Source organism: Oncorhynchus mykiss, chromosome 25 (genome assembly GCF_057628025.1).
Source record: "Oncorhynchus mykiss isolate SJ-2025 chromosome 25, ASM5762802v1, whole genome shotgun sequence".
NCBI lineage: Eukaryota > Metazoa > Chordata > Actinopteri > Salmoniformes > Salmonidae > Oncorhynchus > Oncorhynchus mykiss.
The window spans coordinates 18179905-18194031 of NC_143046.1; the positions used below are offsets into that span (position 1 = coordinate 18179905).

Consider the following 14127-nt stretch of genomic DNA (forward strand, 5'->3'; position numbering starts at 1 on the left):
CTGCTGCCTCGATCCCCAGAGGAACCAACCTGGCACCGACCGACAGTATGACCTCTGCGGCTACAGATGGTGCACGAGCTGGAACCACCAGACCCCGATCTGAACGTCCGCGGGTAGCCAGCAGGTTGTCCAGCCGAATGGACAGGTCCACCAGCTGGTTGAATGGTAGGGTGGTGTCTCTGCAGGCCAACTCCCTACGGACGTCCTCGCGCAGTCTGCAGCGGCAATGGTCGCTCAGCCAGGGTCCTAAACTCCAGGGTGAACTCCTGGGCGCTCCTCGTCTCCTGCCTCAGATGGAAGAGTTGTTCACCCGCCGCTCTACCCTCGGGCGAGGGGTCAAAGACTGCCCAGATATGGCAGGTGAACTCCTCAAACTGGTCCAACGCTGCATCTCCCTGTCTCCACACGGCGTTGGCCCACTCCAGGGCTTTCCCGGTGAGGCACGAGACGAGGGCGTACACCCTCTCATGGCCCGACGGAGCCGGGTGGATGGTGGCCAGGTCCAATTGTAGAAGGAACCCCTGGCAGTTTGCAGCCTTCCCGTCGAATTCCTGGGGCAGGGAGCGACAAATCCCACTGGGATCAGGAGGAAGAGGGGTGCTCAGGTGACCTCCCCGGTTGTGCTGGTGGAGGCGCTGGAAGAACTCCCTGTCTCTCCCAGCGGTCCATTGTCTGAACAATGCGGTCCATGGAGGTGCCAAGATGGTGGAGCATTGCTGCGTGCTCCCGGACGCGCTCCTCCATCCCTATACCCGGGGTACCTGCTCCTGCTGACTCCATAGTTTTGGTCCGTAATTCTGTAGTGAGGTGCGTACTGGTGGCAGAGAAGTCAGGCGCAGGTGAGCGAAAACTGATTTACAACGGTGTCGTTTAATATCTATAAACCACCGTCAACAGAACAATACAAATAAATGGGTCAAACAAAACCCAGTAATACCAGCATAACGTGCACAAGAAAACAATTATGGACAAGAACATGGGGGGAGAACAGAGGGTTAAATACACAACATGTAATTGATGGAATTGGAACCAGGTGTGATGGAAGACAAGACAAAACCAAAGGAAAATGAAAAGTGGATCAGCGATGGCTAGAAGGTCGGTGACTTCCAAAGCCGCCCGAACAAGGAGAGGGACCAACTTCGGCGGAAGTCTTGACACAAATACATTTAAACTCAGTTTTTCACAATTCCTGACATTTAATACTAGTAAAAAGTCCCTGTCTTAGGTCAGTTAGGATCACCACGTTATTTTACAAATGTCAGAATAATAGTAGAGAGAATGATTTATTTAAGCTTTTATTTATTTCATCACATTCCCAGTGGGTCAGAGGTTTGCATACACTAAATTAGTATTTGGTAGCATTGCCTTTAAATTGTTTAACTTGGTTCAAACGTTTTGGGTAGGCTTCCACAAGCTTCCCACAATAAGTTGGGTACATTTTGGCCCATTCCTCCTGACAGAGCAGATGTAACTGAGTCAGGTTTGTAGGCCTCCTCGCTCGCACACACTTTTTCCAGTTCTGCCCACAAATTTTCTATAGGATTGAGGTCAGGGCTTTGTTATGGCCACTCCAATACCTTGACTTTGTTGTCCTTAAGCCATTTTGCCACAACTTTGGAAGTATGCTTGGGGTCATTGTCCATTTGGAAGACCCAGTTGCGACCAAGCTTTAACTTCCTGACTGATGTCTTGAGATGTTGCTTCAATATATCCATATAATTGTCCTTCCTCGTGATGCCATCTATTTTGTGAAGCGCACCACTCCTTCCAGCAGCAAAGCACCCCCACAACATGATGCTGCCACCCCCGTGCTTCACGGTTGGGAAGGTGTTCTTCGGCTTACAAGCCTCTCCCTTTTTCCTCCAAACATAACAATGGTCATTATGGCCAAACAGTTCTATTTTTGTTTCATCAGACCAGAAGATATTTCTCCAAAACGTATGATCTTTGTCCGCATGTGCAGTTCCAAAGCTCCAAAGTTTTGGAGCAGTGGCTTCTTCCTTGCTGAGCGGCCACGCAGGTTATGTCGATATAGGACTCGTTTTACTGTGGATGTTGATACTTTTGTACCTGTTTCCTCCAGCATCTTCACAAGGTCCTTTGTTGCTTTTCTGGGATTGATTTGCGTTCAAAGTAAGTTAATCTCTAGGAGACAGAAGGCGTCTCCTTCCTGAGCGGTGTGATGACTGAGTGGTCCCATGGTGTTTATTCTTGCGTATTATTGTTTGTACAGATGAACGTGGTACCTTCAGGCGTTTGGAAATTGCTCCCAAGGATGAACCAGACTTGCAGAGGTCTATAATTTTTTTCTGAGGTCTTGGCTGATTTCTTTTGATTTTCCCATGATGTCAAGCAAAGAGGCACTGAGTTCGAAGGTAAGCCTTGAAATACATCACACGTACACCTCCAATTGACTCAAATAATGTCAAATAGGTTATCTAAAGCCATGTCATCATTTTCTGGAATTTTCCAAGCTGTTTAAATGCACAGTCAATTTAGTGTATATGTAAACTTCTGACCCACTGGAATTGTGAAATAATCTGTCTGTAAACAATTGTTGGAAAATTACTTGTGTCATGCACAAAGTAAATGTCCTAACCGACTTGCCAAAACTATAGTTTTTTAACAAGAAATTTGTGGAGTGGTTGTAAACTAGTTTTAATGACTCTAATCTAAGTGTATGTAAACGTCCGACTTAAACTACATGTACATACTCCCTCATGTACATACTGCTGCTCTTTAGTTATTTCTTACTTTTTGGGGGGTAATTTTCTTAAAACTGCATTGCTGGCTAAGGGCTTGTAAGTAAGCATTTCCCTCTAAGGTCAACACCTGTTGTATTTGGCGCATGTGACAAATAACATTTTATTTGGAGACACATTGTCTGTTTCACTGCAAGACAGAGAGCCAAGAAAGAGCTGTCGTGAACATGTGACCCTGCGGAAGCATATTTCTGGGCTAATTGTGTCCCAAATAGTACCCTAACCCTATATGCTATAGTGCACTAGTTTTGATCAGAGCCACATGGGTAGTGCACTTCATATGGAATTGGTGCCATTTGGGACGTAACATGGTCTGGTCTCAGTAGAGAGAGATGCAACTATGTGAAGCTATGAGGTTTGGTAAAGGGATCATGGATGGTTGAATCAATTCAGAATCAAATCAAATTGTTTTTGTCATATGTGCCGAATTCAACAGGTGTTGACCTTGCAGAGTTTTAAAACAGTAAGTGAGACAAATGTGCTAAATAAACGGAAAAATAGTAACACAATTAACATAACAATAACAAGGCTAAATACAGGGGGTACAGGTACCGAGTCAATGTGCAGGGGTACACGGTAGTCGAGGTAATTTAGGTAATGTAGTTAGGCATAAAGTGAACATGCATAGATAATAAGCAAAGAGTAGCAGCAGCGTATGGAAAGAGGGTGAAGGAATGTGAATGTGTGTGTGGCTTCAATATGCATGTGTGTGTGTGTGTGAGTGTCCATGTGTGTGTGTTGGAGTGTCCGTGTAGCATGTGTGAGTGTGTGGTTAGAGTCCAGTGAGTGTACATCGAGCCTTTGCAAGAGAGTCAGTGCAAAAAAAATAAAATAAATAAGATTAAAATAAGGGGGTCAATGCAAATAGTCTAGGTAGCCATTTGATTGATTGTTCAGCAGTCTTATGGCTTGGGGGTGGAAGCTGTTAAGGAGACTTTTAGTCCCGGTACCGCTTGCCGTGCTGTAAAAGACTTGGGTGGCTGGAGTTTAATATTTTATTTATTTTTTTTTTAAATGAGGGCCTTCCTCTGTCACTGCCTGGTATAGAGGTCCTGGAGGGCAGGGAGCTCGGCCCCATGTACTGGGCTGTATGCACTACCTTTTGTAGCCCTTTGCGGTCGGATGCCGAGCATATTGCCATACCAAGCAAGCGGTGATGCAACCAGTAAGGATGCTCTCAATGGTGCAGCTCACAGGTGGCTGGTGGCACCTTGATTGGGGAGGACGGGCTCATAGTAATGTCTGGAATGGACTAAATGGAATGGTATTAAACACATCAAACACATCGTTTCCATGTGTTTGATACCATTCCATTCACTCCATTCCAGCCGTTATTATGAGTCGTCCTCCCCTCAGCAGCTTCCTGTGGTGCAGCTGTATAACTTTTTGAGGTTCTGAGGGCCAATGCCAAATCTTTTCAGCCTCCTGAGGGGGAAGAGGCATTGTGTTAAACCCATGATATGTCCTTAGTGATGTGGACACCAAGGAACTTGAAGCTCTCAGCTTTCTCCACTACAGCCCTGTCGATGTGAATTTGGGGCGTGCTCTGCCCTCCTTTTCCTGTAGTCCACGATCAGCTCCTTTGTCTTGCTCACGTTGAGAGAGAGGTTGTTGTCCTGGCACCACACTGCCAGGTATCTGACTTCCTTCCTATAGGCTGTCTCATTGTCGTCGGTGATCAGGCCTTCCACTGCTGTGTCGTCGGCAAACTTAATTATGCTGTTGTAGTCGTCCGTGGCCACGCAGTCATGGGTGAAACAGGGAGTACCCAAGGGGTCTAATCACACACCCCTGAGGGGCCCCGTGTTGAGGGCCAGCGTGGTGGATACATTGTTGCCTACCTTACCACCTGGGGGTGGCCCATCAGGAAGTCCAGGATCCAGTTGCAGAGGGAAGTGTTCAGAAGGATGTTACAGACTACTAGAGCTACACACACACACCACAAGAGTGTATTATAGTTGATTTTATTTCCCAGCATTTAAAAAATTATTTCACAGAATAGGATTTGGGGGGTGCATTATGTTCCATAAAGATTGTCGTAATGATTTTTCATTTCACAAGTAGTAGTTATTACATATTTCTAGAATGTAATTGATTGATGAACATTTACGTACAATTTTATCCACTGTATATTTATTACATAGGCCCAAGCCTACTCTTCCAGAAGATAATGCAGTAAGGCCATTGCTGCCCTTCTATCGTCAACAATATGTAACAAACGTTTCTTCAAACGTGCTAAATGTGGCACACATTACATAGATTAAGTGTCTGGAGGGGTGACCCGTCATAACAATTGAGCAACATCGTAAATTCATATAAATAGAAAATTGGGCTGTTGGACTATCACGTCTGCAGGAAATAACTCACAATCGCTGCAGCCATTGGCCAGTTGTCTGCTTTTCAAACGGGCACATTAAAGACTTATTATTGGATCCTTCTGCAGTCGGTCAGCCTGAAAGCACCAAAAGGGGCGGGAAATTTGGTACTGGTGGAGCGTTCTCGGCTATTCCAGTAGCAGATTGATTAACAAAATTGGTCATCGACTATAGCAGCTAGCGACACTTTTTCCAAAGTATTGTGAAGGGAAATGCTCGATATATGGCTGAGGGAGAGCTATACAAGTTATGTAGGTTGATGAACCTCTGAACATGGTAATGTAACTTTCAAACTAGCATAGCTTCATCATCACATCACCATTTGATTTAGTTAACGACGTTACCGTTTACTAACGTTAGCCAGTTGGTTTGATATCTCATTATCTTTCAGCTAACTCACGTTAAATAGCTTTTACCGTTCTATATACAAGCTGATAACGAGACGTCGTTATACAAACGATATAGTCCTTTTGGCTTGTATCGTTTCAATTGTCGATATGGATTCATTTGGCTAACGTTAACCTGTCTTTCTAAACAGTTGGCTACATTTCACTTACTTGCTCCTCGAGACTAGCTAACGTTAAGTGGGAACCACTGTTTTCACTCACTTTGATATCGAAATAGTACCCCCCGTAACAGATTGATAATAGTGTAACAGATTGAGACTGAGATTACGGCTAGAGAAACGGTTATCTAGCGAAAATGCTCTCCTGACCTGCTACGAAAATCACTTTGTATCGAAGTGCGGTGAAGAGGGTTTCCCAAACTCTGTCGGTGTGGGGAAACGTTGGCTAAGGCATGGTTAACTCACTAGCTAGTCTAATTAGCAAGTACCATAGCTAGCAAGCAATTTGGCATTGTCTGTAGATAGCTAGGCTAACTAGCACAGGCCAGGGTTCTGTGTGAGTTCTGATTCGCTTGCTAGCTAGCAGCAACAAATACTAGAAGTTGCCTTAGCCAAAGATAACCGGAAGAATATTCACGAGTGTCACTTGCTGGAACTTAAACCAATAGAAAATTGCACGAGCCTAAACAAACATGAAACTTGTTGCTGGTTAACTTGTTGCTGGTTAACACGGGTGGGCTATGTTTGCCCTATTCATGTCGGTGTTTTTCAGATCCATCAATCAGCATTGGAGTAGTTGCCTACATAGAACGTTGCTTTGCGTCACCATGTAGCTTCGCATGGGTGGCCTGGAACGTCGCAGGCGTTTCTGAAGACATCTTGAATCAGCTAAAAGAGGACACCAGGATGAGCAATCAAGAGAAGATGGAATTGGACCTCGAAATCCCATCTTCACTAGTTCAGAGTGATGGACAACTGAGACGTTCCAACAGTGCCCCAATGATAAATGGCCTAAGGTTTTTAGAACATTTCTTCTCACTTGTAATCACTCTGCACGTAACATACCTTCAGACTTACGATCTAGTCATCATTCAACTACCTTATCTGCTGTGAGGCGTGTGGACAATTCAGTCATGCAACAGAAAACCAGCAGAGTTAACAAGGCCACCAGTCTCTTGAGATCAGACTGAGTTGGTAGTATAATACTCAGACACTCAGTGCATTGTAGTCAATGTATATGTCCCAAATGGCATCCTATTTCCAATATAGTGCCTAACTTTTGACCAGAGCCCTATGGCACCCTATTCCTTACATTACACTACTTTGGTCAAAAGTAGTGCACTATATAGGGTGCCATTTTGGACACCAACGTGGTGGTGTTAATGTGTCTGTCCTTTTCTAGTGAACATTCCCAGGTGTTCCAGAGTGAGATTCTATGCAGCAGGAGAAACAGCACCACTGTTGTCAACCGCCCTAATATAGTATGGAAATGAAGAGTATAAATCAAAATAATATGCTTGTACTCTTACTAAGTAATATCTTATAGACTGGGTGATTCATTGAAGTCCATCTCGCAGGTCCCTTCATCGCCCATTCGCGTCCCCAGCACTAGGCTTCATCAGCTCAAACAGGCAAGTACGACTGCGTTGCACGCTCATTAACCCAAGCTATTATTTTAGCTGCTCTGCATGTCAGCCCCTTATCCACAGGGAGTGTATGTGACTGCAAAACATGCAGCCAGGGGCTACACTTAAAATGTATTATATTTCCTCGCTGTCAAAATGTGCAAAAAGGTCTTCTATGGAATTTGGAATTTGATGCTTTTAATGACTGATGACAAGCTGGACAGAGTGAAGAGACTAAATACATTTCTATAGTTTAGATTTGGTTTGTCATTTCAATGTCTAAATGGCACCCTATTCCCTACGTAGTGCACTATTTCAGAACTCATGGTCTCAGAGCAGTCTGATTTTGTAATATTCTCCAACAACTGTTGACTGTCAGCCTGTTTGAACTGTAGGTAAGACACCATAATATCACTCACCAACCTCTTGTCTATGCTTCTTACAGGAGGAAGGTGTAGATTTGATGAACAGAGAGACTGCCCATGAACGGTAAGATGCATGCATTGAGGCTAGGTAGTTGGTGATGGAATTCAGTTTATTGGCCTTCAAGACATTAAGCTATTTATTTATGTACCACTCTGTCATAAGATATTGTATACTTTGTCAATAACTGGTTGATTGTCATTGGCTCAACCCTTTCAGGAAAAAAGGTTGGTTTGTTTAGATGCATTTCTTGTCTACCACAGGGAGGTTCAAGCAGCCATGCAGATGAGCCAGTCCTGGGAGGAGAGTCTGAGCCTGGTGAGAAATGATGATGCTCCCATGGTAACCAGGAGATTTCCTCATCCATAAACAGTAGGCATATGCACTCCACCATTTGAGGCTCTCACCACTTCAGCATTCATGTATTTAGGCAGAGCACTAGCATGTAAGATACATTTGGCTTCATCCCAAATGGCATCCTATTGCCTATGTAGTTAACTACTTTTGACCAGAACCCTATGGACCCCGGTCAACTAAAGTAGTGCACTAAATTAAGAATAGTACTGTTTGTGATGCTGACTTTGAGTTTGCATTTTGTTTGATGGGCTACCTCCCCACTGTTGCACTGGGCCAGTGAAAGCTCCCCTCCTTGTAGGGGGTGTGACCAATAACATGCTACAGCCAATGTTCTCTGAAGAACAGAATCAGTTGGTAGTATAATACTCCTCCAACCACCATATAATTGAATTGTTACATTTATGCAGATGATATTCTATCTTCCTTGTGCAAACCCCCCCACCCCCCACAGAGCGACAATGACTTTGAGAAATCTGCATCGTCGTCTCCAAAGCGGATAGACTTTATGCCCGTGTCCCCTGCCCCATCCCCTACTAGAGGGATAGGGAAAAAGGTATGTGCATCCACTGCAGCTCTAGTACTGATGCCTGGCAGATGGAACCAGAAATGTATCTCTGGCAGGGTCCTGACTAATCATAATATTTCCTCTCCAATGAGCAGCAGTGCTTCTCCCCTTCATTGCAAATCCTGGTGAGCAGCCATGGCCTATCCCCCAGCCCTATACCTAGCCCAACGCGACGCTTCAGGTGAGTGCTCTGACTAGGGCTAGCTCTTATCACTGACAACTGCCATTCATAGTCATACACCACATTGTCATTACACTATTCATCAGTTTGATTAGTGAGTCACTGCTATAAATGTTGCCTGGTTGGCGGTCTTCTCTTGTCTCTAGCCGGCGGAGCCAAAGCCCCATTCACTGCATCAGGCCCAGCATCCTGGGGCCCATCAAACGTAAAGGTGGGTCAACCCTTATGTATTCTTTCACAGGTCAAAAGGCATTGTTAATGCCACATACATATATGGAGTGTACAAAACATTAAGAACACCTGCTCCTTTTCTAGCTTTAATATTGTGGCTTCGATCAATGAAATTGTGCCCAACTCAGTATCAGGTAGGGATTCTTAATGTTTTGTATACTTGGTATGTCTCATGCAGGCATACAGTGCATTTGGAGAGTATTCCCCTTTTCCACCTATTGTGATGTTACAGCCTTCTAAAATTGATTTAAAATATTTGTTAAATCTACACACAATACCCCATAAAGACAAACTGAAAACAAGTTTAGAATTTTTTGCAAATGTATTTAAAAAATAGAATATTCAGACTAGAGGTCAACCGATTGTGATTTTTCAACGCCGATACCGATTTATTGGAGGACAAAAAACAGCCGATTTAATCAGCCATTTTTGTATTTTTTTTTTTCAAATTTGTAATAATGATAATTACTGAATGAACACTTTTAACTTAATATAATACATCAATAAAATCAATTTAGCCTCAAATAAATAATGAAACATGTTCAATTTGGTTTAAATAATGCAAAAACAAAGTGTTGGTTGGAGAAGAAAGTAAAAGTGCAATGTAAGAAAGCTAACGTTTCAGTTCCTTGCTCAGAACATGGGAACATATGAAAGCTGGTGGTTCCTTTTAACATGAGTCTTCAATATTCCCAGGTAAGAAGTTTTAGGTTGTAGTTATTATAGGACTATTTCTCTCTATACCATTTGTATTTCATTAACCTTTGACTATTGGATGTTCTTATAGGCACTTTAGTATTGCCAGTGTAACAGTATAGCTTCCGTCCCTCTCCTCGCTCCTCCCTGGGCTCGAACCAGCAACACAACGACAACAGCCACCATCGAAGCAGCGTTACCCATGCAGAGCAAGGGGAATAACTACTAGAAGGCTCAGAGCGAGTGACGTTTGAAATGCTATTAGCACGCGCTAACTAGCTAGCCATTTCACTTCGGTTACACCTGCCTCATCTCTGGAGTTGATAGTCTTGAAGTCATAAACGGCGCAATGCTTGACTCACAACGAAGAGCTGCTGGCAAAACGCACAAGTGCTGTTCGAATGAAAGTTTACGCGCTAGCTTCTGCCTACCACCGCTCAGTCAGATACTTGTATGCTCAGTCAGATTATATGCAACGCAGGACATGCTAGATAATATCTAGTAATATCATCAACCATGTGTAGTTAACTAGTGATTATGATTGTTTTTTAAGATTAATGCTAGCTAGCAATTTACCTTGGCTTACTGCATTCGCGTAACAGGCAGTCTCCTTGTGGAGTGCAACGAGAGAGGCAGGTCGTTATTGCATTGGACTAGTTAACTGTAAGGTTGCAAGATTGGATCTCCCGAGCTGACAAGGTGAAAATATGTCGTTCTGCCCCTGAACGAGGCAGTTAACCTATCGTTCCTAGGCCGCCATTGAAAATAAGAATGTGTTCTTAACTGACTTGCCTAGTTAAATAAAGGTATATAAATGTTATTTTTTAATCGGCAAATCGGCGCCCAAAAATACAGATTTCCGATTGTTATGAACTTGAAATCGGTCCTAATTAATCGGCCATTCTGATTAATCGGTCGACCGATAATTCAGACCCTTTGCTATGAGACTCAAAATTGAGCTCCGGTGCATCCTGTTTCCATTGATCATCCTTGATGTTTCTACAACTTGATTGGAGTCCACCTGTGGTAAATTCTATTGATTGGACATGATTTGGAAAGGCACACACCTGTCCAAGGTCCCACAGTTGACGGTGCATGTCAACGCAAAAACCAAGCCATGAGGTCGAAGGAACTGTCCCTAGAGCTCCGAGACAGGATTGTCTAGTCACAGATCTGGGGAAGGGTACCAAAAAAAACTCTGTAGCGTTGCAGTTCCCCAAGAACACAATGGCCTCCATCATTCTTAAATGGAAGAAGTTTGGAACCACAGAGACTCTACCTAGAGCTGAGAACCTCCCCAAACATGGTTCTCTGGTCTGGTTGAAACAAAGATTGAACTCTTTGGCCTGAATGCCAAGTGTCACGTCTGGAGGAAACCTTGCACCATCCCTATGGTGGTAGCAGCCTCATGCTGTGGATGTTTTTCAGCGGCAGGGACTGGGAGACTAGTCAGGATCGAGGGAAAGATTAACGGAGCAAAGTACAGAGATCCTTGACGAAAACATGCTCAAGACCTAAGACTTGGTTAACGGTTCATCTTCCAACAGGACAACGATACTAAGCACACAGCCAAGGTAACGCAGGAGTGGCTTTGGGACTGGTCTGACTGTCCTTGAGTGGTCCAGCCAGAGACCGGGCTTGAACCTGATCGAACATCTCTGGAGAGACCTGAGCGATATTCCCCAGCCAACCTGACCGCGCTTGACAGGATCTGCATAGAAGAATGGGAGAAAGTCCAAAAATACAGGCTTGCCAAGCTTGAAGCTTCACACCAAAAAGATGAGGCTGTAATTGCTGCCGACGGCGCTTCAACAAAGTACTGAGCAACGGGTCTCAATACTTATGTGAATGTGATGCCATTTCTAAACCTGTTTTTGCTTTATCATTATGGGGTATTGTATGTAGATTGGGGGGGGGACAATTGAATCAATTGTAGAATAAGGCTGTAACTAAACAAAATGTGGAAAAAGTCAAGGTCTGAATACCTTTCCGAATGCACTGTACATGCATACATCAACCCCTTTAACTTTTGGAACTTAAGGTGAGTGGGCATTTTGTGAGTTGGTGTTATGTCCTATGGATGTTAGGTCATCAATAGAGAACCGTCTTTGTCTTCTGTAGGGGAGATGATGGAGACTGAGAGCCAGCCAAAGAGGCTCTTCCAGGGGACCACCACAATTCTGTCCTCAGATGTACTTGTGCCCCAAGTCCAACTGCCAGACTTCACCTCCTGGTGAGTTACCCCTGCAAACTAATTTTAGCTACCCCTACACACAACTGTTTAGCATTGGCTGCCAATGGTCTCTTGACAAGACTATTTGTTTCACAAGTTGAACAGTTTCAGTTCCCTCTCTGCCATTAGGCTAGACCTTGCACCTCCATATGATGAACATTATCACAATGTGACTCATTGAATATCTAACAGTTTGCTTGCTGAAATGGGTATTTTCTTCTCGCCAGTCTCTCTCCGCCGGACGTGCTGGACGGCAGCCTTAGCAGTGTGGGTTCTTCCACTGGCTCGCCATCTAAGATGGAGGGCATCTCTCAGTCTCCTTCCTCCAGTAACTCTCCCTTCAACCCCCTCCAGGACCACTCCCCAAAATGAACAAGGGAACATGAGACTCTAAACAAGAGTGAAGGCATGAAAGCCACCTCAACTGTATGACCCCCCCCCCATCACTTTGCTTTAGCTAATGTGGGAATCCCTTCCCATGCTGTTTGATTTTGCTAGGCTGTTTGCTAGGGGAGGAGAATCTTGGTGTTTGCATTGAAAGGAAACCAAAGCCCTGGATGTGAGCTGTGGCCACACCATGCTGTAGTAGACTACATGGTGCTGCTTAGCCCCACAGTGACCAGAACAGCCAAGTTGTCTACCCTGCATCACATCACTGTCAGCTTCCAGCCCCATCCCCTACTTCATTTTCCATCTTCACACTGGAGGGACTGAACACTGGATGGCGAAAGTTGCTCACTAAGTCAGTTTTCCTGTTTTCCTTATAGAAAACGAATTCTCCAGGTGTTTTTGGTGTGCATAAAACTGTCTGCAGGTCTTGTATGAATGAAAGGATATAACTTGTTGTTCCCGTTTTGTAATTATGTATATACTTTTTCATGTCAGTGTCATTAGTTTTATGTTTGATTGGCTGAGTGATGAATGCAGGTGCACAGGGCTTCAAAAGTGAACTAACAATTCTCTCGAGGGGATTGGAAATGTTCTTACTACTTGTCATTATACTGAAAGAACAGTTTTCAGTTTATATCCTCAGTAGTCCCCAAGATGTGGGGTATTCTTCTGGTTAATTTTCTAAATTTGGCACTTAATCTGGCCCCCCTCTGGTATTAACTACAGTTGCCAGTGGTTTGGGTCATGTCTACCCATCCCTGCAGATTTTACTAGGAAGGGAAGTAAGCGGAGGGCACACAGACTGGGGTCTCTGAGTCCTACTGCCTGGATATATCTGTAGACCTGCAGGATGTGCAACAAAATTTAGTTTTTACTTCTGAAGCTTTTTGGAAAATAATTGTGTTCTTGTTTGAAGCTACTTTGTAAATGTAACTGACTTTTTTTAGGCTACATTATTGCATTTTATACTGAACATTAGAATAGCTCACCCTATTCTCAATACTCTGCAATTAAATCAATAGATTGGTTTAGGATGAGCACACTGAGGTAGAGGACAGAACATGGTGCCATTTCAAAAGGGATTCAGTGAGTGGGCTTATGTCGGTCTACTGTGGTCAACATTTGTCCGAAAAGCTTTGTGCGGAATGTGTCACTGGATTGGTTGGTTATGAATAACATTTGCAATGAACATTCATAAGCAATACCAAAGAGTTATCAGGGGAATTGTGAAGGCAAACTTCAGCTATACACTGATTCACAAATTCATTTTAAGGCTGCTGTAAAACATTTGGGTTAAGTCATTTCAGTTCAACTCTTACATTTGATATTTTCCCCTCGTTCAGGGTCTGGCGTCTTTACAAAGGGAGGGGGAGACTTCATGTACAAAAGTGATTATACATTTTCATTGATATATGTAAATGAAACAGCGTTGTGAATATCTTTAAAGAAACTGCAAGCTGGTCGATCAGGTATGCTTGCACTGCTGTCAACGTAATTGGTTTAGTAATTGTGTTTTTTTTGGGGGGGGGGTTATATCCTGTTCATGTTTCAATTAGTCAATGTCTAGGGCATGAGATCGGCAAAGTAAATTAAGTGTATATGGATGGGTCGTAGACTTGTTAGACTGCTTGCCAAAGTTTTGAACAAGGGTAAATAAATTGTCTATTTCCATTCAATGACTTCTGGTTGTTGGCAATGTTTAAATGTCTTGCTCATCTCTTTTTGGCCTCTTCATAATGACAAGTTTTTTTTCAATTTAACCTTTTTTACCGGAGTCCTGCTGAGACCAAAGTCTCTTTTGCAGATGAGCCCTGTGTACACAAAGCAACGCAATCATAGAAAAACATTCAGTGAAAAGGCTTTATTTGGTTTAAGTTGAGCAACAAAGAATCAGATAAATGTGATCTTATACAAATGTGTAAGCAAGGTTTGAAATTGTTTAA

The 14127-nt window shown here is 43.6% G+C and overlaps 1 protein-coding gene across 8 annotated transcripts; it reads left to right on the forward strand.

Annotated features, from left to right (window-relative positions):
* Nucleotides 1-5188: 5188 nt before the first annotated feature.
* Nucleotides 5189-13860, forward strand: pabir2 (PABIR family member 2). 8 transcript variants are annotated; one of them, XM_021583474.3, is made up of 11 exons: nt 5189-5413; nt 6256-6499; nt 6886-6964; nt 7061-7114; nt 7554-7597; nt 7795-7849; nt 8340-8441; nt 8549-8634; nt 8781-8845; nt 11683-11794; nt 12022-13860. In XM_021583474.3, the coding sequence occupies exons 2-11, from the start codon at nt 6390-6392 to the stop codon at nt 12164-12166; spliced, it is 852 nt and encodes a 283-aa protein (XP_021439149.1). In that variant the 5' UTR covers nt 5189-5413; nt 6256-6389; the 3' UTR covers nt 12167-13860. The 8 variants fall into 8 exon arrangements, with proteins under 8 accessions (XP_021439149.1, XP_021439147.1, XP_090076413.1 ...); XM_021583472.3 differs by having other exon boundaries at nt 5201-5413; nt 7795-7873; XM_090220287.1 differs by having other exon boundaries at nt 5217-5413; nt 6886-6979.
* The last annotated feature ends 267 nt before the right edge of the window (nt 13861-14127 follow it).

Bases quoted from the DNA above. Each gene is read 5' to 3' on its own strand.
- pabir2 (XM_021583472.3), top strand. From the start codon at position 6,390: ATGAGCAATCAAGAGAAGATGGAATTGGACCTCGAAATCCCATCTTCA. The intron at 6,965-7,060 runs GTATGGAAATGA...TCCATCTCGCAG, and splicing joins TTGTCAACCGCCCTAATATA to GTCCCTTCATCGCCCATTCG. The intron at 7,598-7,794 runs GTAAGATGCATG...TGTCTACCACAG, and splicing joins AGAGAGACTGCCCATGAACG to GGAGGTTCAAGCAGCCATGC.